The sequence below is a fragment of the Erpetoichthys calabaricus genome, chromosome 16 (genome assembly GCF_900747795.2).
Source record: "Erpetoichthys calabaricus chromosome 16, fErpCal1.3, whole genome shotgun sequence".
Classification (NCBI taxonomy): Eukaryota; Metazoa; Chordata; class Cladistia; order Polypteriformes; family Polypteridae; genus Erpetoichthys; species Erpetoichthys calabaricus.
In genome coordinates this window covers 74,321,474-74,345,996 of record NC_041409.2, presented here as the reverse complement: position 1 = coordinate 74,345,996, position 24,523 = coordinate 74,321,474, and the positions used below count along the sequence as shown (strand labels likewise).

At 39.9% G+C, this 24,523-nt stretch overlaps 1 protein-coding gene across 1 annotated transcript in view; it reads left to right on the top strand.

Annotated features, from left to right (window-relative positions):
* Window positions 1–24,523, top strand: part of lrrc9 (leucine rich repeat containing 9) — a 215,435-nt gene that overhangs the window by 85,672 nt on the left and 105,240 nt on the right. Inside the window, 6 exon segments of the mRNA XM_051920105.1 lie at window positions 1,127–1,309; window positions 7,293–7,448; window positions 7,768–7,988; window positions 12,319–12,450; window positions 16,152–16,331; window positions 24,404–24,521. Coding sequence (XP_051776065.1) covers window positions 1,127–1,309; window positions 7,293–7,448; window positions 7,768–7,988; window positions 12,319–12,450; window positions 16,152–16,331; window positions 24,404–24,521 — 990 coding nt within the window.

Below are 24,523 nucleotides of genomic sequence, written 5' to 3'. Positions count from 1 at the left end.
AACATCTCCCTTTCTTCTGACCTAGAATCCGCCCACAGACGGCAAGTAACTCCGCCCACTATAAAAGTGAGACGCTCCCAGGAGAGAGCAGACCGATGACTAGAGCTCCTACCTGAAACAAAATTGACTGAAGGAGCCTTTAGTTTAATTTTTAGTTAATCTGCTTTTTCGTTTCACTTTATTGAATTTACCATCAAGCGCCTATTTCTGTTCATGGACATTGTAAATATTAAAAGGAGTGAACCAATTTTTGCCCAACGCTTCCTCCGTGACCAGAGTATTCTCATGGTTGACAATGGACTAAACGTGACATTTTGAGAACATTATCTAAAAAGATGAAAGAGTTTTACTTGATTTTTAAAGGGGAATCTCCATTTTGAAATCATATGAATCTTTTCCGGTTGCTTAGTATTAGAATTACAGTTAAATTCACCTTTTATTACCTTTGATCATCTTTAATTAAAGTCACTTCCCACGAAACTCACATATGTAGTGATCTTTTTTGCAATTCCGTTCTGACTGTTCTTGAATAGTTTAATTAATCTGAATTGCTCTGTGCAAATCTTTGAATCAGTTTTTATAATAAAAGGCACTATACTCTTTTATTATAGGTTCTAATAAATGTAGCATTTATTAAAAGAAGTGAATGGGGTTATTGCACAACGCTACTGGGAGTTCACGTTTATTTGTGTGTTGAGAAATGATTCCTTTTAGTGGTGGCATTACTGAAAATAAATGTTCTCTGAGCGCTCTTCAGTGCACACTGGTAATGGCTGAGCTCGCACTTTAGCAAGCTGTATTGGCTTCAAGGGAATTCTTCTGCCCTCCGTCAAGATTTTCTAAAAATGTATCCCTATTGATTTTTTTGTATCCCCTGTGCATTTTCTCTTATTTTAGGCATTACCCTCCACAAGCATTAATGCCTACTTTTATTTGTTTCCAACTGTGTCACTCGGTGCAAAGACATGATAAAACCCAAGGTTCGGCTTGAGAGCTGTGTGGGTTGTTGCACTTCTCCTTCATGCTGTTGTAAATTTAGAAGTGTCTGATGTCTTAAATGTTTAACAGGGAGCAGGGAAATACATTTCCGTCTGTGAATGTCATTTAGTTTTTGCTTTTTTTGCAGGAACTGACTCGTCTCGCAAACCTCCCATGCTTAACTGATCTAGCGCTGAAGGATCTGCAGTATCACCCAAATCCAGTCTGTCTTCTGTGCAACTACGCCACACACATGATCTACCACATGCCAAAGCTGCAGAGGCTCGACACATGTGACATCTCCAACAAGCAGATAAAAGATGCAGCAGAGGTAAAAAGAAACACATTCTTCCAATTATGATGTGCAGAGGCTTAAAGATAACTATTTACTACAGATTTTATATAAGAGTCCCTTGAAATTTTAATTTATTGTATTATAAGTTTTTAAAAAATCTATAGATTTTAAAAACATCTTGAAATGTTATGTCATCCTTTTGTTATTATATTCCTCTTCCTCTCATGATTTCACATTTCCCAATCATTCTCTCTTAATGGGACTGACACTCCTCAGCAGTATATGTGTCATGGCAGATGCCTACAAGTCCAGCTCTTGAGCTATGGATTTTTGGACACTGAAAGCAGGAAGTTCCTTTCAGGGGGACTTCCACAAGTCTGTTTTTATTTTCCTCTCCTTCTCTTGCTGTCTTGTGTCCATCTCTTCAGAGAGGCAATCCGTCTCCATATGAAATGCCGCTTGATGAATCGCACAACGCCATAGGGGTTTCCCACCTGGTAATGCTGATCTGGCCTTTTCTAAGGTTGGCCTTGAGGCCGTCATTGATCACGAGATCAGGAAGAGCCACGGAATGATTAGACATGTTAGTATAATAATAAATATTTATTGAAAAGGCTGGATATCATACACAGCAAAAGCAAAGTGGTGAACAAATCCAAAAGAGACGGATGCAAAGTAAAAGTTCAGAAACAAGCAAAAAGTTAATAAGTAGGAATCTTACACCAGAACAAACTTCATAGGCGAAAAGCAAAAAAGCATGCAGGAGTATAGCAAAGTTCAAAAACATCAAAATGCTAAAAAAAAATAAAAAAAGGGGGTGGGGGGCTTGTAGTGTGATACAAAGGCGAGAATAAAAATGCTTCAGTAAAGTTACACTCAGCCATGAGAAATCACTAAAGGTCTAGCCCCTCTCCATTTCACATCATCATATGGAGGGTACCCCAAAGTCATGGCACCTGTCTGCCCTCTGTGGTCAAAGATGTATCTCCAAGACAACATGCTACTTGTCGTCTTTCATTCTGAACAGAGGGACAGGAGTCCTGCCATCTGCTTATCTCCTTTCTTTTATTTTAATGGGGGAGTCACCTTTTCTACCACTCTTGCTCTTTCACACTGTATTCCTTGGACATTTCACTTTTGAAACACTACATACTGTATAACAGAATCCGACACCCCCTAGTGCATCCTGTCTTCCCATACTGCTGTGCAGAGCCGTGGCAATCTCCTTCACTTGTTCCCCCTCATCTCTATCACCCTCTTGCCTGCTTGCTATCCTTTCTCATTAAACAATAAGGCCAGGTTTATACTTCACGCGACGCAACGCATACTGCAGTGGACGCTCCTGCTACACAAGCGTTTTACTGTTTATACTTGCGTGTGTACTTTACGAAAATCTGGAGGAATCCACCAGGTGGCAGTGTGAGATATTATCATGGTGAGAACACATTTGGCTTCACTGTATTGTAAATTGCCAGGAACACCCATTAAATTCCGATGACACCTTACCTCAATATCTCCGAATAAGGATGTTTAATGATCAAATCCATCAATCCAGGGATGTGTCCATTCCAGCAAGCATTGGGCATGAGGCTGAAAAAATCCCTGGACAAGCATCAGCTCATCGCGAGGTGAATACAAGCACTCACATACACTAGCATCATTTTAGCATCACTGAAGCACATGGTGGAAACCCAGAAGGTAAACAGGCAAACTCCAGGCAGAGAATACCAGCAACGTGACTCCCTGCGAGACAGCAGTGCTACTGCTCTGCCACCATGTCACCCCCATGTGTGTAATTATTACCAGTATTTATTATTTAAATGAAATTAACGATTTATCTGTAAAATGTAACATACATACTTTAATGCATTTCATCATGAAAGTGATAAATCTAAGGATTCTAAATGTGCAGAGAGTTGGAATATCATACATTTAATGTGCTCAGTGTGGTGATCTATTGCTGTTTGCCACTGCTGTCAGGTCCGGAGGAAGCCCTAGAAAAAAAAAGATGGTATGTGAGACTTTTAAAATGTATCATGTCATTACGATCGGGAATATGCGACGCTTGAATATAAAAGCACCACGAATGCATTTCTATGTTGGCATTTTGCTTCACCACATCAAACCATTCATCAAACATTGAAGCGCGCACATCGATCTTGTAGGATCCGCAAATTTCTGAGGACCTGCTCAGAGGATGCATCAAATGAATGCTGGGAATGCATGGCAGCCATGATGCGTGCGCGTACGCGTTCTGAGCGTGAAGTATAAATGAGCCCTAAGGGTGAATAAAACAGGCAAGGTTTGGTTAGCGAATGGTTTTGTAAAACGAACACTAAATTTCGTTCTGCAGGTGATTTTGCAGTTGTGAAATACAAAACTTACTAATGAGTTTGGGGTGGAAGGGTTAAATTATTTTTTTGGTGGAAAACAAGGAATACGACTCCCTAAACCCTCTTGCACATGTCCTTGGTTATCTGTGTTCTTTTCTGCAGCTGTGTAACACATGTAATCCACACCACACCGGGATAATCAATTGCATTTGTGCCTGTCGTTGATGTCACCAGATAGGCGTACAGAACGTTTTTTAAAAATGTCACATGCTACAAATTTTCCACACAAAGATACAGTAAGATGCCCCATTGGAAGCATTACTCAGTTTTCTCCACGGCAAAATCTAAATACATGAAAGTGGCTGCTGCCAAAGATCCCACATCTCCCCTCCAAAAAGTACATAGCAACTGCCTTGTCCTTGTTGAGGATATACAGTACATACAAATTGTTATTTAAATATGAAATGACATGCAGACGCATGCAGAAATAATAAATGCTTACAAACTTGAACTATTCTCTTCTTGTGTCAATGGCACAAATTTTGCTGGAAGCATAGCTCAATTTATTTCACACATTTTGTTGCACTTTCGCTATAAATTCAGTATTGTGTCAATCATTTTGCTCATCACTATTAAACAGTTTAAGAGTTGTTTGGATATGATTGTTGGGCCTGTGATGTGGCTTTGTTGCATAACGTAAATTTAGCACCTAATTCTCTTCCTAATAACAGTTTCTCTTAAGGTTACATGTAGATGTCATTGTGTTGGTAAAATACATCTTTATCCATTTAATGTTAATAATATTGTGTACTATTTTTTGCCAAAATCTAAAAAATAATGTGCAATATAACCACGGTACATTGGTGACTTGCTTCATATCTCACTGCTAGGGCACACCACGAGTAGTGTGTCATGGAGTACCACAGGGTTCAGTATTGGGGTCACTCCTCATTATTATTTACCTTCTTCCTCTTGGTAATATCCTTCATCACTTTAATTTTCATAGTTTTGCTGATGAATCACAGCTCTACATGTCCTCTACATCTACTTCCAAACCACCCATACCCTCCCCATATGTCTCAATGACATTAATACATGGATGACAAATAGCTATCTCAAAATGAATAGCTGCAAAACTGAGTTACTCCTTGTTGGGTCTAAATAGACAATGGCAAAAAGTTGCAGCTTCAATCTTTGCCTTGCTTGACGTGCTATTTCCATTTTAACAGAGGCCAAGAGTCCTGGTGGGTAACACTCTTTAATCTTTTACTCCTCACATAAATAATGTTTCCCAGATTGCTTTTGTCATTTGTGAAGCATCTCTAGAATACACCCTGCTTAAACATAGCACAGGGTACAGCCTTGGTTACATCGCACATTGACTAATGTAATTCAGTTTTGGCTGCCATTACTGCTAAACTTCTTCATCGAACATCAACTCATCCAGAACTCTGCTGCACGGATTATTGTCACACCTCCACTCATTCAACTTCAATGGTCTCCAGTGTCCCATTGGATGCATCTTTAAAACATTACTGTTAACATTTAAAGCTCTTCATAATTTTGCTCCAACCTATCTTGCAAACCTTCTTCAGACTTCCCTCCTGGTCCCTGCGATCTTCATCAGCAAGTTTACAGTCAATCCCCGACTACAATCTCAGTACTTTTGGTATTAGATTCTTCTGTTATGCTGCAACCAAATTCTGGAACTCACTTTCTTCTCACATTTGATCATTGGACACTTTTACAGAATTCTAAACTGTTTGGTACATGGACGGTGCTTAGTGCTGTTTCATCAAAGCTAGGTGGTCTTGGGCTGGTCACTTTTTATGTAGAGTCTTCACCTTCTCCCCAGGTCTGAATGGGGTTTCTCCAGATGATCCAGCTTTCTATCCATAGACATACAGTACTTACTGTATGTGAAATGCAAGCTCTATTTTGATGTGGTTTGAGTCAGAGTATACAGTCATATGAAAAAGTCTGAGAACCCTGTTAATTCTTTGGATTTTTGTTTATCATTGGCTGAGCTTTCAAAGTAGCAACTTTCTTTTAATGTATGACATGGCTTATGGAAACAGTAGTATTTCAGCAGTGACATTGAGTTTATTGGATTAACAGAAAATATGCCATATGCATCATAACAAAATTAGACAGGTGCATAAATTTGGGCACCCCAACAGAGATATTACATCAATACTTAGTTGAGCCTCCTTTTGCAAATATAACAGACGCTGGACGCCTACTATAGCCTTTTATGAGTGTCTGGATTCTGGATGGAGGTATTGTTGACCGTTCTTCCATACAAAATCTCTCCTGTTCAGTTAAATTTGATGGCTGCCAAGCATGGCATAGGCAAATCATCCCATAGATTTTCGATGATATTCAAATCAGGGGACTGTGACTGCCATCCCAGAACATTGTACTTCTCCCTCTGCATGAATGCCTTTGTAGATTTCGAACTGTGTTTTGGGTCATTGTCTTGTTGGAATATCCAACCCCTGTGTAACTTCAACTTTGTGACTGATGCTTGAACATTATCCTGAAGAATTTGTTGATATTGTGTTGAATTCATCTGACCCTCGACTTTAACAAGGGCTCCAGTCTCTGAACTAACCACATAGCCACACAGCATGATGGAACTTACATCAAATTTGACAGTAGGTAGCAGGTGTTTTTCTTGGAATGTGGTGTTCTTCTTCCGCCACGCAAAGCACTTTTTGTTCTGACCAAATAACTCAATTTTTGTCTCATCAGTCCAAAGCACTTTGTTCCAAAATGAATCTGGCTTGTTTAAATGATCATTTGCATACAACAAGCGACTCTGTTTGTGGCGTGAGTACAGAAAGGGCTTCTTTCTCATCACCCTGCCATACAGATGTTCTTTGTGCACAATGTACAGATACACCATCTGCAGCAAAATGTTCTTGCAGGTCTTTGGAGGTGATCTGTGGGTTGTCTGTAACCATTCTCACAATCCTGCACATATGCCGCTCCTGTATTTTTCTTGGCCTGCCAGACCTGCTGGGTTTAACAGCAACTGTGCCTGTGGCCTTCCAATTCCAGTTTTTCCAGTTTAAACCTCTGAGATAGCTTTTTGTAGCCTTCCCCTAAACCATGAGACTGAACAATCTTTGTTTTCAGATCTTTTGAGAGCTGCTTTGAGGATCCCATGCTGTCCCTCTTCAGAGGAGAGTCAAAGGGAAGCACAACTTGTAATTGACCTCCTTAAATACCGTTTTCTTATGATTGGACACACCTGTCTATCAAGTTCAAGGCTTAATGAGCTAATCCAACCAATTTGGTATTGCAAGTAATCAGTACTGAGCAGTTACATGCATTCAAATCAGCAAAATTACAAGGGTACCCAAATTTTTGCACAGCCAGTTTTTCACATTTGATTTAATTTCATACAACTAAATACTGCTTCACTAAAAATCTTTGTTCGGAAAACACCCCAGTACTTAGATGTTCCTAGGAAATGAAAGACATACTACTGTTATCTTTTTTATTGAAAGTACAGTAAATTATTATGGAGGCTGAGATGGGTTCCCAGACTTTTTCATATGACTGTATGGATGAGTGCATTTCAGTTTCCTGTAGCTGAGCATGAGGTACAATGTCTGCTGTTTTTCAGTATTATGTGAAGGCAGCCACTGTTTGCTAACCTGCACTTTTTATTTTTCCAGAGCATTGTGATGAAAAAAATGATGTACTACAAGATGAGAGTGAAGACGGTCCAACGGCAATTGGCTGAAATGGTGACACGATTGACAGAGAAAAAAAATGAAATCCAGCAGTTGCCAGTTCAGCAGCTGAGGAATCTGATGTTTGTGCTAAAAAGTGTAGGTAAAAAGAGAACGGGTGGCACAGGTGAGACTGGGCAGGACACCCAGTGGATTATGCATCCCAAGCACGCAGACAGTATGTGGGCAGCTAAAAGCTTTACAGCGCAGCTGGTGGGGAGAATGATTCACTTTCACGGTGCAGTTTTAATTAGGGCTGCCAAGGAGTTTCTTGCGTGTGTGTGTGTGTGTGTGTGCGTGTGTGTGTGTGTGCTTGAGTGTGTGTGTGTATATCTTATTAACTCATTGCTACTTAAATGTTTTTGCCAATCAGGCTGAAGTCTTTGTGTAATACCTGTTTTTTTTTTTTTTTGAACAGCTGGAGTACGAATTATCCGAGATTCAGACTTCATCTCCCAAACCAAACAGCAAGTCGCCCACCAGATCCGCCGACAAACAGCATTCTGTTTCCGAGGAAACGAAAGATGACGGGGACAAAGCTGAAGAACCCTTGAAAGACCTGAACATTGAGCAAAAAATTGTCTGCAAAGCTGCAAAGATCAAAGAGAGGCTTATCTTTTGGAAAAGGAAATTGGATGAGTATGAAAACTTGTCTTAGTTTTCCCCTTTGCCCCCCTTCAGAATATTTCAGCAGACTTAAAATGGCAGCATGTGGCTATGGGGCATGCATGCTCCCTGTTCAGTTTGCCATTTCATTTTATATATTGCCAGAGAAAACAATCAGGGCAGCAGTCCAACAAGAGGAACACTCACTCATGTCAGTCCTATGATTTTGTGTGTTTTTGACATTTGAGAGTAAATCAGAATTTCTGAAGAAAACCCCACCTTAGACACAGGGTGAACATACAAAAACAGGTAGAGATTTGAACCAAGTCTCCTGGAATGATGAAGAAGCAGGGTTATCTCTATTTCAGCATACTGCCCTTGGTATCATCGAAGTCAGATTGTTTCAAGAAGTGCAAAGACACACAAAAGTTAAAGTAAAATCTTATTCATTCAACTTTCTGTTTCCTCACTTCAGGATTATGGGAGCCGGTGGTAACACAGGCTGATAGGCAGGATCCAAGTGTGGATGGACTGCTAGTAAGGTCAAATTTATTGAAATGCCACACAATTTGAAGCACTGCTTCAAACAGTATAAGTAAGCTGCAGAATTAGAAAAATGATTTGTTAGGGTAGAGCAAAATTGGGGCGGGAATGAAGAGAGCAAATGTTATATGGTGAGGCTTTAGAAGCAGATGTCTACCAGACTGAGATGGAGTTTATAAAGTTCAGGTTTATTATCATGTGTACTGTCATAGAAGACATGGGTTCACTGGCACCCTGGGTGTGGTTCATGGTTCTTTACCCAGCCAGGAAGCCATCATAAATGAAGGATGGGCAGGCATCCTAACAGGGTTGGTTAGAAGTACCTTTCCTGGCTAGGAGCCCATTATGAGTAAAGGACAGAGGGCAACTGCTACCTGAGGCTTTGTGTTCCTCCAGTATTCCAGGTGGCAGTGTCCCTTTGGTATGGCTCTCAATTGAACAACCGCAGAGCTGCATGGGAGTTGTAGTTTTGCTGTGCAGCCCTTTTGGGGTCCTCAGGTACTGCTAGGAGGAGCTGCTGGGTACAGGTTCCCCAACTACGGAGAGGTTCCACTGTACGTGGAAGTGCTTCCAGGTGGCAATCCTGTTGCACTGGAAGTACTCCAGGGTTCATGTTAAAAAGCAGTTGCTCTGCCTCATCCAGCAGTCAGTGTCAGGGGGAGGTGAATAAGGCTTGCTTGGAGGAGAGTGGAGGTGGAAAAGGAAATGAGACAAAAGAAACGAAACAGAACAGTGGCTGATTAATCTGGTGATAATAACCTGTAGAAGGTGTTTTGTTTTGCATAAAAACGTTTTCCTTGAACCGTGATTGTGTGGATTGGTTGTGTCTGGGTGTTTGGGGTGCAGGCGCACCCCCTACAGGTCACAGTACATAGTGCAATGAAATCCTTACTTGCATGTCTCCTCAGAAGCATTAACACTAATACAATACCAGCAAAGACACACACATGAAAAACAGACAGCACTATCTTGCCCCACACTAATACTCTGCTTTGATAAATTACAGTATAGGCAACATGGCTTCATGAGAGAAAGGTCCAAACCAATCTATTGGACAGTTTTGAGAGGTAACTGGAATAACAGACAATGTCAAAGCACATAACATAATTTACTTCCTGTTTTTGCCAAAGAGGTAGTTTATAAACCGATAAGAGGAGAATGCTGCACTTTGGGTGAGATCGTGAATGGAGCTCTGAGGCGGTCTGCGTTTTGAACATTACTCTTTTTAGATTATATTAATGGCATAAACAGTAAATTAGCTTGTGAACTTCAGACAAATTCAGTCAAACATTAAACATGGAGGACAAACATTTTAAATAGACACAGACAGTATTAAAAACTTGGCAAACCCTTGGAGAATGCACTTTAAAGTTGTCAAGTGCAAAGTACTGCATACAGATAATCATAAATGCAAGATGGGTCACTCTGACTTTTAGGAAGAAGCTTCTGAAAAGAATTTCATTTTTTTTTTGATAGTGTAACATTTTCTTTGTCAATGAAATGTACAGGAGAAATTGAAAAGATAAAAAACAAATGTCAAAACAGTAAAATATACATCAAGGTACATTACATTTTTTCTCCGTCATCTGCACTTGTGATAATCCACAATGATGCAGTAGTGAGGCTGTGCCTGGACTACTGTGTGCTGTTTTGGTCACCACACTACAAAAAGTGCATGGAACAAAAAAGGCATGGAAAGACAGGAGAGCAGCTAAATGCACTCTGGGCCTAAAGGACATGTCCTACGCTGACCAGCAAAGGGAATTATACTTCTTTAGTCTTGAGCAGAGAAGGCTATGTGTCGACCAAACTCAAAATATGAAGTCATAATTCTCAAAGGCATTACTAAAGTTGATCCGAAAATAGTGAATCGTGAACTTGAGGACACCAGTGGAAATTAAGGGAAAGCACATTTAAGATGCAAGAACTTCTTTACACAAAGAACCAAGGGAAACAAACCACAGATTTGTGTATTGCAGGTGGACAACCACTTTTAAAAAGTATCTGTATGAGATAATGGGAGAACGTGGACATTAGCCAACTAGACTAGCTTGATGAACTGAAGGGTCTCCTCTTGTTTGTCTGACTTCTTAAGTTCTTATGTTGTCCTAATGTTCATCCATCCATCCATTTTCCAACCCGCTGAATCCGAACACAGGGTCACGGGGGTCTGCTGGAGCCAATCCCAGCCAACACAGGGCACAAGGCAGGAACCAATCCCGGGCAGGGTGCCAACCCACCGCAGTCCTAATGTTCATGTGAGACAAATATCAGTTGAACATGGACTGGCTTTTGAGCAGGCTAATGAATTCTTATTGTATGTTGGCAATTGACAAATGAAATTAGAAAATGTGATATTTTAAACATGTTACATTAGCTTCATTTGACACAGAATCTCTTGGTCTTACAAGTTATCTCCTGTGTCTGACTACACATGTGTGACGTTCTTATGTTTGAGCGCCTGTACAATTCATGAGCACGGGAGCCACTGAGAGATGGGAACTTCACCACAGCCTTCTGTCAGCCCAGATGCTGTTTCATAGTCCTCTGCAATACTCTAAAGATGGTGAAGGGCCTTCTGACTTAGGGAGAGATGAAGCACCAAAGTCACAAGTGGACGAGTGGCACACAAAGTAGGTCTCGACTGAAGATCACTAGTGCTTTTCCTCCTGGAAGACTCTGTACTAGAAATTTCCAGTATTAGCACTTTGAATTTAACCAAATAATATAGCTGTTGCCTATTTAAAGCAGGTTTCACTACATATTTTGTAAGTTTCTATGATTCATGCACATAACATGAAGAAAAAAACTATAAGAAAAAAATATATTTTTGTTTTTTTAGCCTGTAGTCAACAATTTCCTCATCGTCTGTGTTGTTTTTTGTAGTGAATGCTATCAAATGTCCAATCAAAAGGTAATATTCTATACAACTCAAAATTTTATATATTTATTTATTACTTAAAGTTATGAAATTTCCATAGCCAGATTTGAAAAACGAATTGCCCACTGCACTCACTATTTGATTATTTGAACTCTATGAACCTTACATTCCTTCATGTAGTGATCATTTGCTCATTTTGCTATTACAGAATCCTGGCGCATTTTGCCTTACATAACAGCTTGAATTAAATGCCAATTGTGAGGTTTCTCATCAGAACGACTGAACGATTGCTCATTTCGTCTTGCCACATGTTCGTAACGGAGCTTAAATAAGACATTCCAAAACTCCAGATTTGTTTCTTTAGCTATTCTAATGTTGGCTTGGTTGTGAATTTTCAAATTCTTTTGTTTTTGAATTACGACAAAAGCATTTCCCCTTCAGACTGCAGCTGGATGACCTGACATGTTGCTGAAGAATTCTTTAATACAAATAAAAAAACAGTTCACGGTTCTTTTAAAGTCTGCTGTTCATCCAGCTGCTGTTGTAGGAATGCAACCCCAAAGCGTGACACTGGCACCACCACGCTTCACCACTGGTATGAGTTCTTACTTTGAAACATCTTGTTAGTTTTGCTTCATATGAAACAGTACTGATGTTAGATAAAAAAACTCCACTTTGGTCAATGTCCGTAGTCTTTGTTCCTGAATGCTTTTTTCTCATAGTTGTATTTAAGAAACAGAACATAACAGCAAAACACAACCCAATCAAACAAATGAAAATAACAGTACAAATACAATGGTGTACTCTGAAAACAATCCATGAAACTCATAATTACATTTTGGAAAGAAGTGACTTTTCTAATAGGGTGTCTCATTCAGCTTTTTTTTTTACTGTGCACTATCTTTGTTTTCTAAAATCGGTTCTCATTTGTACTTGCAGGATTGAGAAGTGCTTCCAGAAGGAGCTGCAAAGAACAACAGAATTTAGTGAGATCATGGAGCAGTTTTTACTAATGGAGCTGGAGACTGTTGGAAATATTCGATTTGAGGAGGGCTGCCCATCTGATGTCTGGTGATCATTTACCTCCGTTATTGTTATCTCTAAAACTCGTTTTGACCTGCCACCATTTGCCATCTTAAGTTTTCTGGCATTCTTGTTTCCTATTGACTGAGAATGAAGCGGATGAGTGGAAAACTGAGATGGTCTTACATTAGTGGAGTGTCATGCTTTGACATAAATAATAATTTATTGGAATCTTTAATATTAATTTTAGAACAACAATATAGGCCTAAGCCTGTATAACAGTGTGTTAGCTAGCTATATGTCCTTTTAATTCGTTGCTTTTTGCACCTCATGTTCAAGAAGAAAATCGCTTGTTAAGATCTCTTTAACTCCTTTAAGTTACCAAATAGTGTGGTAGATAGTAATATAGTTTGGGGACTTTCAAAACTGGAATTTAAGTTATATTGGAGAAATTAGGTGAATAGGATTGACAAGTTTGTTGGGATGAATAGCTTGTTCTCATCAAGATTATCCTTTGGAGCTCTCTTCTAGGAGTCTGCTCTTTCTGACATATGGATGCAATGATATGTGACAGTACAGTAAAACACCTTACTTGACAGTCTTCTAGTAACTAAAATATGTGACACATTGAACGACTCTGAGATAAAAGCATTGAACTAAGAAATAAATAAAAAATCTAAAGACTGACCCCTAGTAAACCCCAATGCTGTTGATTTAAACTGCACCGCTGACTCACTGGGTGACGCAGAGTGGATAACTTAAGATCTAGAAGTGTGGACACACAGACATGAGCATAACACGCAAACTCCACCATTGAATCCATGCCCCTGATCAGTGAGGCAGCAGCAATTGACACCATGCCACTTCAGTCAGTAAGTTGGCATATACCGTATATCATAAACTATTTGTCTGTACAGAAGTGTCAGCTAACCAAAATGAGTTTGACAGAACAAAACTGCAGTCTGCAACTTCTACAGTGACAATCGTGACATGCAGACTGAAAGGCTTCATTCCACAGCATATGACGTATGTACTAATAAAATGTAATACATTTTTCATTCCAACAGATGGCGGATACAATCAACACTATAGACTAATAATGGATGTAAGAAATAGAAAAAAAATGACAAGAAATAAAAAAGACTGATAGAGGCACCACTAATCCTGTTGGAGCTGATGGTCCGACCACAGGGGTCTTAAAGTCGCATCCTGGGAGGCCAGGATTAGTGTGCCCATCTTATAGCCATTAATGGAATTTTTATTTACACAAATTAGTCCTCTTCTCATTTTCCTACATTAATAAGGACAGATCACACAAATGTTTAATGGATTCAGATGAGATCAGTACTCCCGTTATCATTCTTTTTTATTTCCCATATTTTTTTCTACTTAAATTCTCCTTTATTAAATTACAGTGTCTGTTGCCTCAGTTGTATGACATTTGGTACAGGACTTTGAAGAGCAGTGCTCATGTTTGCGATGCGCCATCTATATGGAGGTAAATGTACAATGCATTTTATTACTAAATGCATTACAACCCTGTTTAATTGACTGAAAGACAAATCAGAATGATTGTGGTTGCTGTGGGCCAAAAAGTGCTTAAGTAAAGTTATTTCTGAGCAGGAGCTTCTTCTGTCTTGGACGTCCTTCAGTTCTGCAGATGAAAAGGCAGAATGCGTTAGCAGCAATGCCCCCACTCGACTCTACAAAGTATATTTTTATATATATATTATATATCCTGTGGCTCTAACTAAGAACTAAATTGCTAATCAATTATTTTCTTGATTAATCACTTTATCATGGGTTTGCAAAAATGCAACATTCAAACGTGCAAGATTTTGTTAAAAAATGATTTTTTTTTAACTTGCGCACAGCTTTCCTCCATAACAATTTACCAAAAAAGGGCAGGGCAACAAATTAAGATACTAAATGCAAAGTGTAGCTTAGCACATTCAAGGCTGTTGACAAAATCAAGGGGGTAAAACTTTGAAACCATCATAAGTGTCAACAAAGGATTCCAAGAGTGTACAGTATTGTTTGATTTTATCTGCTAGACCACAGCAAAGACCATGAGATTACCGAGTCGCTGATACTCTGCAAAGACAATTTTGTATATTGTTGAAGACTTGGATTCTACACTGTCAATGAGGATTTGAAACTGCCTTAAGAAACAGAAGACGCTGGCATTGAGGGTGCTTGTGGATTATCACAAGTGCAGATGACGGAGGAATTGCCATTACTCTGATATTTGTTTGACACATCCAGGAAAAGGCAGATAAAGTATTAATGATAAATATCAGGAAATGAAATGTCTTTGAATAAGCAGTTTGTTATCAACAGATTGTACATAACACTATCGAGGAATCCAGACCTGCGAAACTGAGAGAAATGGACAAAAGTTTTTGTGTTCTTTTCGGATTGTGTCCGTAAACTCAGATGACTTATTGTTTGATGAGGTTGCCTCCTCTGACTAAGCTTACTCTCTCTGCTGATACACAGCCTCTCACCTTTATGGTACTCCCGAGCTGTTCTCATGATGTCCCTTAAGCACAAGCACTTTGCATTACATTGCAATTTCCACTGCTAACATTTTGTACAGAAAAACCATCTAATTTTTGTGTGTATCATTTGGTACAAAATCAACATTATCCAGAACTGATCATTTTTCATTTGTTATTGATAATTCTTCTGTCTCCCCTTCCCCACAGGTTAAGAGTCTGGGTGTCATCCTTGACAGTACTTTATCCTTTCAGTCCCACATCAATAACATCTCCTGGTCTGCATATTTCCACTTGCGTAACATTAATCGTATTCACCCCTCCCTCACTCCCCACACCACTGTTATCCTTGTTCATAGCCTTGTCACTTCTCGTCTGGATTATTGCAATTCCCTTTTCTTTGGTCTTTCTCACAAATCTCTTTATAAGCTTCAACTGGTCCAGAATTCAGCTGCCCGCATCATTACTAGAACCCCCTCTGTCCTCCATATCTCTCCCGTTTTCCAGCAACTTCACTGGCTTCCAGTATCCACAACCTTGCCCCTCCGTATCTGTTCAACCTCCTCCATGTTGCCATTCCCTCCCACACCTTAGATCCTCTTCCTCCATCCACCTGACTGCCCCCTTTGTCCATCTTACCTCAACTGAATGCTCTGCTCCCCAGCTCTGAAATTCACTACCATCTGAGCTTAGAAATATAGAATTGTTCTCACTTTTCAAATCTAAACTTAAAACTCATTTGTTTAAGACTGCTTTTTCTCTTTGATTACAATTGCTCTGTCTAATTTTAAATTTTGTATTTTTAGTTTTGTTTCTAATGTATGTTTTATCTATTGTACGGTGTCCTTGAGTGTTTAGAAAGGTGCCTACGAATAAATAAAATGTATTATTATTATTTATCTCAGTATAATGACATGTCACAGCTTTGCAAACCTGTATGAGCTTTTAATTGGTGTGACATTTAAAATGTCAGACTGTAAACCACAAGACCACGACTGGTTCAGCCCCTGCCACTGCCTCATTGGTGACCCTGAGCAAGTTCCTTCTTGTTTCTGGGACTTCATTCATAGAAATACAGGAACAGCTTACTGAGCCATTGTGATTTGTAGATTAATAAACATGTCGGGTAAAGAAATGTAAACATCACTTAATTCTTACAATATCATTCTAGAACTGAAGCTTATTCATAAAACATTGTTCATGACGATTTTTAATGCTTGTCTTCTACATCTTTCCTTTTTTATTCTCCAGGTTCAACTCCTGTTACGATTTGATCCTCTCTCGTTTCTGCGCCTCTGATTTCCAAACATACCAAATCACAGGAGTGAAAATCTTAAGAATCGTCAAAGTGCACAATCAGATGCTGAAGCTGAGGTTTGAAGAAAAATCGCACACCCTGCTGGCCAGCGAGGAGTCGTCCTCTTTCCCCCAGTAAGTGAAAATGTCTTACAAGTGACCCTTTGCTTATCGATTTAGAGAGTGTTGTCATGATGGTCCATAAATTAAAAAAAAAACTAAACAAAATAAAACATGCTGAATTCCTGGTGGAGAAGTTTCAAACTTTGAAAATATTTTGTAATATAAATTGAAAAACCGAGTCATTAGCCAACTGCGTTAATATCGATGATGCTTGTAACACCAACACCTCCTTATTGTGTTTTGCATAAAGAGTAATGAATCATAGGCTCCACATTTAGAACCTTATTGCTTATTTTAAAAAGGCATAAACACATTGTTCTGCGTCGTGCTTGGTGTGCACTAGCAAAAGTGTGATTTATAGTCAACATAAAGAAAAAAAATTTCAAAAGATTAGAATCAAGCAAGCCAGCCATTTATGACCAAATGAAGAGAAATTGGTAAACTTTTGGAATTATGGGAAAGCTATCTGGCAGTCTTTTCCAGCCTAATAATTTCTCTGTTACTTAAAGAAGAGTGAGAAAAATTTATTTGAATTGGATTAGGGTGGAATATCTACTGGAACATCAAAATATGAAACTGCATATTCAATTCTTTGTTTTTTCACAAGGCCAGACAGAAAATGTGAAGGAGCTGTGAGATCCAAGCAGATCTGTTATTTACTAATCTGGAGCAATGTTTGTCACAGAGCTGCTATGACTCAGCGGAGCTCACTTATTTTATTAATGATACTCTGCACATTGTCTGAAACTCACACATTCTTATTTTAAAAGCACTTACAGTAACATCTGGAGGGCACAGCAGCATTTATATTTTTTACATGTACTTTTTTGTCTGATGCCTTTATCCAAGGTGACTTATGACATTTATGATACAATTGATTCCATTTCTTTAGGTTTTCCAATCGGAGCACATGCAGGTGAAGTGACTGACTCAGGGTCACACAGTGTCAGAAGTGGGATTTGAACCCTCAACCTCAGGGTTTGAAGTCCAAAGTCTTAACCACTACACCACAGCATAAGGCTTGAGTTAGTTAAAAAGGCACATGCCTCTACAATCCAAAATATTTAAATGAAATGGAAAATTTAATTTCAAAAAAAGTATTTGTGATAAAGCAGTTAAATTGACAATAGAATGCTGGGTTACATAGAAAGCCCATTAGGGCTGCCAAATTAGCCAAAAAATAAGTAAATACAGTACTTCCGGAAAGTATTCACAGCGCATCACTTTTTCCACATTTTGTTATGTTACAGCCTTATTCCCAAATGGATTAAATTTCATTTTTTTCCTCAGAATTCTACACACAACACCCCATAATGACAACATGAAAAAAGTTTAATTGAGGTTTTTGCAAATTTATTAAAAATAAAAAAAACAGAGAAATCACATGTACATAAGTATTCACAACCTTTGCTCAATATTTTGTCGATGCACCTTTGGCAGCAATTACAGCCTCAAGTCTTTTTGAATATGATGCCACAAGCTTGGCACACCTATCCTTGGCCAGTTTCGCCCATTCCTCTTTGCAGCACCTCTCAAGCTCCATCAGGTTGGATGGGAAGCGTTGGTGCACAGCCATTTTAAGATCTCTCCAGAGATGTTCAATCAGATTCGAGTCTGGGCTCTGGCTGGGCCACTCAAGGACATTCACAGAGTTGTCCTGAAGCCACTCCTTTGATATCTTGGCTGTGTGCTTAGGGTCGTTGTCCTGCTGAAAGATGAACTGTCGCCCCAGTCTGAGGTCAAGAGCGCTCTGGAGCAGGTTTTCATCCAGGATGTCTCTGTATATTGCTGCAGTCATCTTTCCCTTTATCCTGACTAGTCTCCCAGTCCCTGCTGCTGAAAAACATCCCCACAGCATGATGCTGCCACCACCATGCTTCACTGTAGGGATGGTATTGGCCTGGTGATGAGCGGTGCCTGGTTTCCTCCAAACGTGACGCCTGGCATTCACACCAAAGAGTTCAATCTTTGTCTCATCAGACCAGAGAATTTTCTTTCTCATAGTCTGAGAGTCCTTCAGCTGCCTGTTGGCAAACTCCAGGCGGGCTGCCATGTGCCTTTTACTAAGGAGTGGCTTCCGTCTGGCCACTCTACCATACAGGCCTGATTGGTGGATTGCTGCAGAGATGGTTGTCCTTCTGGAAGGTTCTCCTCTCTCCACAGAGGACCTCTGGAGCTCTGACAGAGTGACCATCGGGTTCTTGGTAGCCTCACTGACTAAGGCTCTTCTCCCCTGATCGCTCAGTTTAGATGGCCGGCCAGCTCTAGGAAGAGTCCTGGTGGTTTCGAACTTCTTCCACTTACGGATGATGGAGGACACTGTACTCATTGGGACCTTCAAGGCAGCAGAAATTTTTCTGTAACCTTCCCCAGATTTGTGCCTTGAGACAATCCTGTCTCGGAGGTCTACAGACAATTCCTTTGACTTCATGCTTGGTTTGTGCTCTGACATGAACTGTCAACTGTGGGATCTTATATAGACAGGTGTGTGCCTTTCCAAATCATGTCCAGTCAACTGAATTTACCACAGGTGGACTCCAATTAAGCTGCAGAAACATCTCAAGGATGATCAGGGGAAACAGGATGCACCTGAGCTCAATTGTGAGCTTCATGGCAAATGCTGTGAATACTTATGTACATGTGCTTTCTCAATTTTTTTATTTTTAATAAATTTGCAAAAATCTCAAGTAAACTTTTTTCATGTTGTCATTATGGGGTGTTGTGTGTAGAAAATTCTGAGGAAAAAAATGAATTTAATCCATTTTGGAATAAGGCTGTAATATAACAAACTGTGGGAAAAGTGATGCGCTGTGAATACTTTCCGGATGCACTGTACAGTATTTGAATATATTCAAGCATAAGTTAATGATTCTGGGTGTTACATGTACATTTGTACTTGCTTTTTTATAGATTATTAATATGATAACCTTCACAAAAGCGGTCACAGCAAGAACAAATACCAAAAGCCAAAAAAATTACATCCTAGCGGTACTCGAGCATTTTTTACTTAAATATAAGGGCCCTCGAAATCCTGAGCAGCTGCACCCTGTATACGGGACACATCTGCACTGCCATCTTGTTTCCAGTCTGGTACTGACAGCCGGGTGATCAAGTCTTAAATCGCTCAGAAGCATTATCCCTCACACCGGTCTCTCAGCGAATCAACAGAGGTTCCCTGTGTCTTCACAAAAAGTGGTCTCCCTTTCGAGAGGATTCCTATTCCCCACAGCTGTCTTTGCAACAGCAGGTCCTGTCACAATACGCTTATAGTGCAGGACACCAGCAGAGTGCTACAAAAGGGACCCCCCACAACATTGTTATAAGCACGTCATGCTCTGAAGAAGCACCGTGAACAAAAAAAAAAAAAAAGCAAAAATAATAATAATAATGTAGTTGTCCTGTCTCACCAGGAAACAATTAACTAATTTTATGGACTGAACCAGAAGATGTGTTTAAAAGGCAAAAGACAACAAACAAAATAAAAATGAAGTGACCAAAGCCCAGAAGAAAGGCAAGAATCAGTCAATATTTAGGCAAGACACAGAAATCAATCATAAAGAGAGAATTAATATAAGAATTATGAAGGATTTATCCACAGATCAGATAAAGTTCGATGCAACTGCTGACCTTTTATTCTGTTTGCTGATGAACTCGAGGTCATGACCCCAGAGACCATGCCCCTAGAAACACGAGACTCAACCCTAACAATGGGAACACAAAGTGGTGCCCACTGTAGAAAAAGGCTAAAATATCCCAAAATTCAGCCCCAATCATGATGGCAGCAAAGTTTAGTGCCAGCTTGTATGGCTTGTAAGGATTTAGGCTTCTTTTCGTGGCTGCTTTTATCACTCACTGTACTGAGAAGGATCAGCAGGAATACAATTCAGTTAGCAAGACCGTGATAGGGTGAGAATAGCAAACAAAGTAAAAGAGCAGGAAAGAGGCAAGCAGGTCAAAGGTGGAAGTTGTTTTATTATTTTGGAGGTGTCCAACGGGCAGCGGCAGGGTATCGTTTATATCGTGCCATTCAGAATAAAAAGCCAGTCCACATCTGTGGACTCACCTAGAATATTGGGATTGTCATTGTATCAAGCCAGGGTCCACACCATCTGTCTACATTTTTTTCCTTTACAGATGTTTCAATATTTTAATAAAGGTGGCCTGAATATTTTTCATGTCACCTCATTGTTTTAGGCACAGTGTGTTAAAGTCAGTGGCCACGTAAGATGGACACTAATTGTGGGACATGACATGTTGGCTGACGTTGACAAGGCTCTTTAAAGTGGGGATTTTAAAGCATTAAAAAAAATCAAAATTATGATCAATATTTCCATTTGCTTTAATGAAAAGGTTTTAGCATTAAATAGAATCAGATGCAAAATGAAACTTTAAAAGAACAGGAGAAGCATTTAGTAAAACTGTTCTGAGTACACTTGTAGATCAAAGTGCTGGGCAGTACAACAGGAAAAAGGAAAAAAAAAACTACATTGTGAAGCGGTCTGGCGGTAAATTTTACTAATGAAGATAATAAGTAACAACCATTTAAAATTACAAAATGGCTGATAGTGGAAGTGAAGTGCAAAAAAACAGATTTGAGAATACCGCAGCTTTGTGCAGCACTTCTGGAGTAGCTCAGTGCCAGTATTAGTGAAGGTAAAGCAAACAACCGTTCTTTAACAATCAAATGTCAACTTTTTCCTTCGAAGAAGATCTTTTTTTAAATAAATTTGAATTGTATTCAAATAGTGACTTTTGATCTGAAAGCCCAAGTGCCCATGCTCAGGGCTGATGCCACTATTAAGGTGAATTAGGCATTGGCTTAGGGTGCAGATCATAAAAGGGGGAAAAAACCCAGTGGCACAGGTTAGCTACAGAAAAGTCGATGGGCATACTAGTAAGCTTGGCCTAGGGTGCAAAATAACCCTAGCACCAGTACTGCCCATACTGTCAGTAAAGGTTCTGGTTTCATATGATATACTTTATTCCCCTTGGGATCAGCCACACCCCTGGAGCAATTTTCAGGTTAATCCTAATTTAGTCAGCACTTACATACTGTGTAACGCTGGAGACTACAAACCTACTAAAGTCAAAAGTGGCTGATAATAAACCTTTTTAATAGTCTGAAGTATCATGGTGGTACCATGGTAGGTGCAATTACTTACAAACTCTTTAAAATCTCTGATAGCATTTCAATGAAGACTTTGCATGTTATCCCAATTTTCATGTCAGTTTTATGTGGATGTCCTCCTATATTCTAAAAACTTACATTTTAGGGGACTTTTAATGTGTTCTGATAGTCCAACATTCTGCCCGGGATGCAAACTGAAGATAGTATTTATCTCACTATGAGAGGAAGTTGGGAGCATATGCTGAAGCGCATTGCCGCACCCACCACACGATGAACCACCTGGATTGGGCACCGAGTGCAGTGGGTGACACCTCAGCACCACCAGCACCACCACACTGGCGCACTGGTGTGCCAATCCTGCCACCCACCCCCAAGTTTTCCCTCTAAGTTGGAGGACCTGCTTGCAGGGCTGGATGCAGGTTAATGTCATACTCAGGACGGAGCAATTGCAGGTTAAGGGCCTTCCTTGCTCAAGGGCCCAACAGGGTAGAGTCACCTCTGGCATTTACGGGATTCAAACCAGCAGCCTTCCGATTTCTGCCGCAGATCCCTAGCCTCAGAGCCACCACTCCGCCCACTATAATCATGCAATGATAATTAAAACACACACCTTCTGAAAATGTATAGATGGATCAATAACCTCAAGCCCTCCTTGCTAAAATGCTTCTCCCCCATTAGCCAGTAACTTGAGGATACACTCTTGCCGAGTTAGGCATTTCTGTTTTAGTTACGCGACCCAGCACTCTGATCTTCATTTCCTTTGAAAGCTGGGCCTTCTTGATTCTGAGTCATACATTATGCAGGATTCTGAATGTCAAACAGTACATCATTACTTTTTCATAATGCGGCAGAAGTGGTATAACTGCTCGGTGAAGACAAGAGTCCCTCTCGTCTCACTATAAATAGAAGCATGGGAATGGAAGTGCTCTGCGTGGTCAGTAATTGTACATTAAAAGCTCATAAATGCTTACCGAATGTGGGCACTGACTGCGTTGTGCAATTCTATTCTGAATGCCTGAATTGCAATTAATAGTTAAGAAAATATTATCATAAATAAGCAAATTCAAAACAGCGGTTTTGCTGATTAAATCCCAGTTTGCTGGGCCCAAAGGGATGGGGTGGGGGCGTGCGTGTTGGCAACCTGTAATTTGCCTAAAAGCAGTTTCAGAGATGACAGATGCTCTTGCAAACAGTAGCAGCTCCATTCTGAGAGTTTTATTTTAGTGTCACAGTCTTACATTCTGGTAACAGTCCTCATCTGGAATTTTGATATGAAAAACTGGGGAAAAAGACTCGTCTTAATCATTGGAGTGGCAGACTGTCTGGGCCTGACATTGAAGCCTCTCGGAGAGCTTAGTCTCTGGAGGAGCAGGGACATCTAGTGGACAACATGGGAAACTGCAGAACACTGGGTTGCCCTTTACTAAGCAGATGCAGGCACCAGTTGTCCCTTGGCCAGGTGAAGTTTGGTTACGCAGCCTACAGATTGTCGTAGTTTTTGTGTTAAGCAAGTCAAGACTAGACTGGCTATAAGAAGGCCAATGGTCTTGATGGTTGTGCAGTGTTCACAGCCCAAGCCCCTAATTGCACTACCTCCACCTGATTTATTTTTATGTCATAACATTCTCAAACCTACTCAGTCCAATTCAGGCAGGAAACATCACTGGATAGTTTGAGGACCACTTACACATTCACACACACACAACCACATGCACAGATGTCTAGTTTGGAGTTACAATTTAATTTAACATGTGCTTATTTAGGCATGAGGGAAAAAACTTGGAAAAGCCAGTGCAGGGCCCTGAAAAACATTCAGATTCCACAGACACAAATGGACATGTGTTTCAAAATCAGACAGAAGACAGGAGGGCATACCACTGCACTACCATACCACCCTGAATCATTATGGTTAATCCAGTTAAGTTGGCGTTGACCTGAGCCCAGTGTCATTAGGCACAAAGTGGAAACCAGCCGTGGACAGGGCACAGTCCATCATAGTATGGCCAATACCCTCGCTCACCACTTTGCCTATTTTGGCACCATGCTGATTTGGAAGGTTTCCCTGGCACTGCCACTTATACAGACTGATGTATTGTTAGCCTTAGAGATTATTTTATTGATCATCTGTGTCCTACTTATCCTGAGGTCAGGGGAAGTAAAGGACTGGATGTGTTGGCCATATTTGTCTGCGGCGCTCAATGTCTTGTAAACTTTGAACATGACAGTGGCAGCAAAGACTTGAAAAGTGCTACTTTAAAGACTGAAATTGTCAGCCTGTGTTTATCTAAATTGCGTGCTTTGCATTACTTTGGACTAAACATAGAGTGACACACAGCAGCAGGAAGAAATTAATCTGAGAAAAGCTTTGAACAAACCACACAGACAGCCACCTTCAGCACAGGCCTGGGTGTGCAAAGAGGCTCAGTAAGGACAAAGAAGGAAACTGGCACACATATATAAAAAAAAATACTTTTTTAAGTGTTGTGCTTTGTTACATTTATCAAGAGTGTTTAATGACATAGTGCTGTAAAACTATTTAGTACACTTTGTGCAGTATGTAAAGCTTATTTTTACAAATATTGCTTTAAATATCACAATTTTTAACATGTATATTCACATATTGTGAATGATAAAGAATCATTTATAGGATAATGTAATATTCAGAACAAGTCGAACCGGATTGTGAAGTGTACATGAGCCCACATCAAACCACCAATATCCATCCTGAACGATACGTTTTAAACCCAGGATTCTGAAGATCTAAACCGCCTGAATGGTTTACAGTCCCCAAGTGATATTCATAATTTTCTGAAATGTTTTCTTAACATTCATCATCAGAGCTTAAGTGAAATTCTACCTGGTGATTTGTGTTCTTTGTGTTTGGCTTCACTTTATAATTTCTTTGAGCCAATGCCTTATTGTGTTAGTATTTTATGCTGTTTTCTTTTGTTCCTAGAAGTTATAAGAGACTGATGGACTACCTTTTCTATGTTAATAATCCGGAACTTATGAATGGGAAGACTGAACTGCTGTCCATCCTGGAGAATGGCTTCATGAAGACTGATTCGTATAAGGT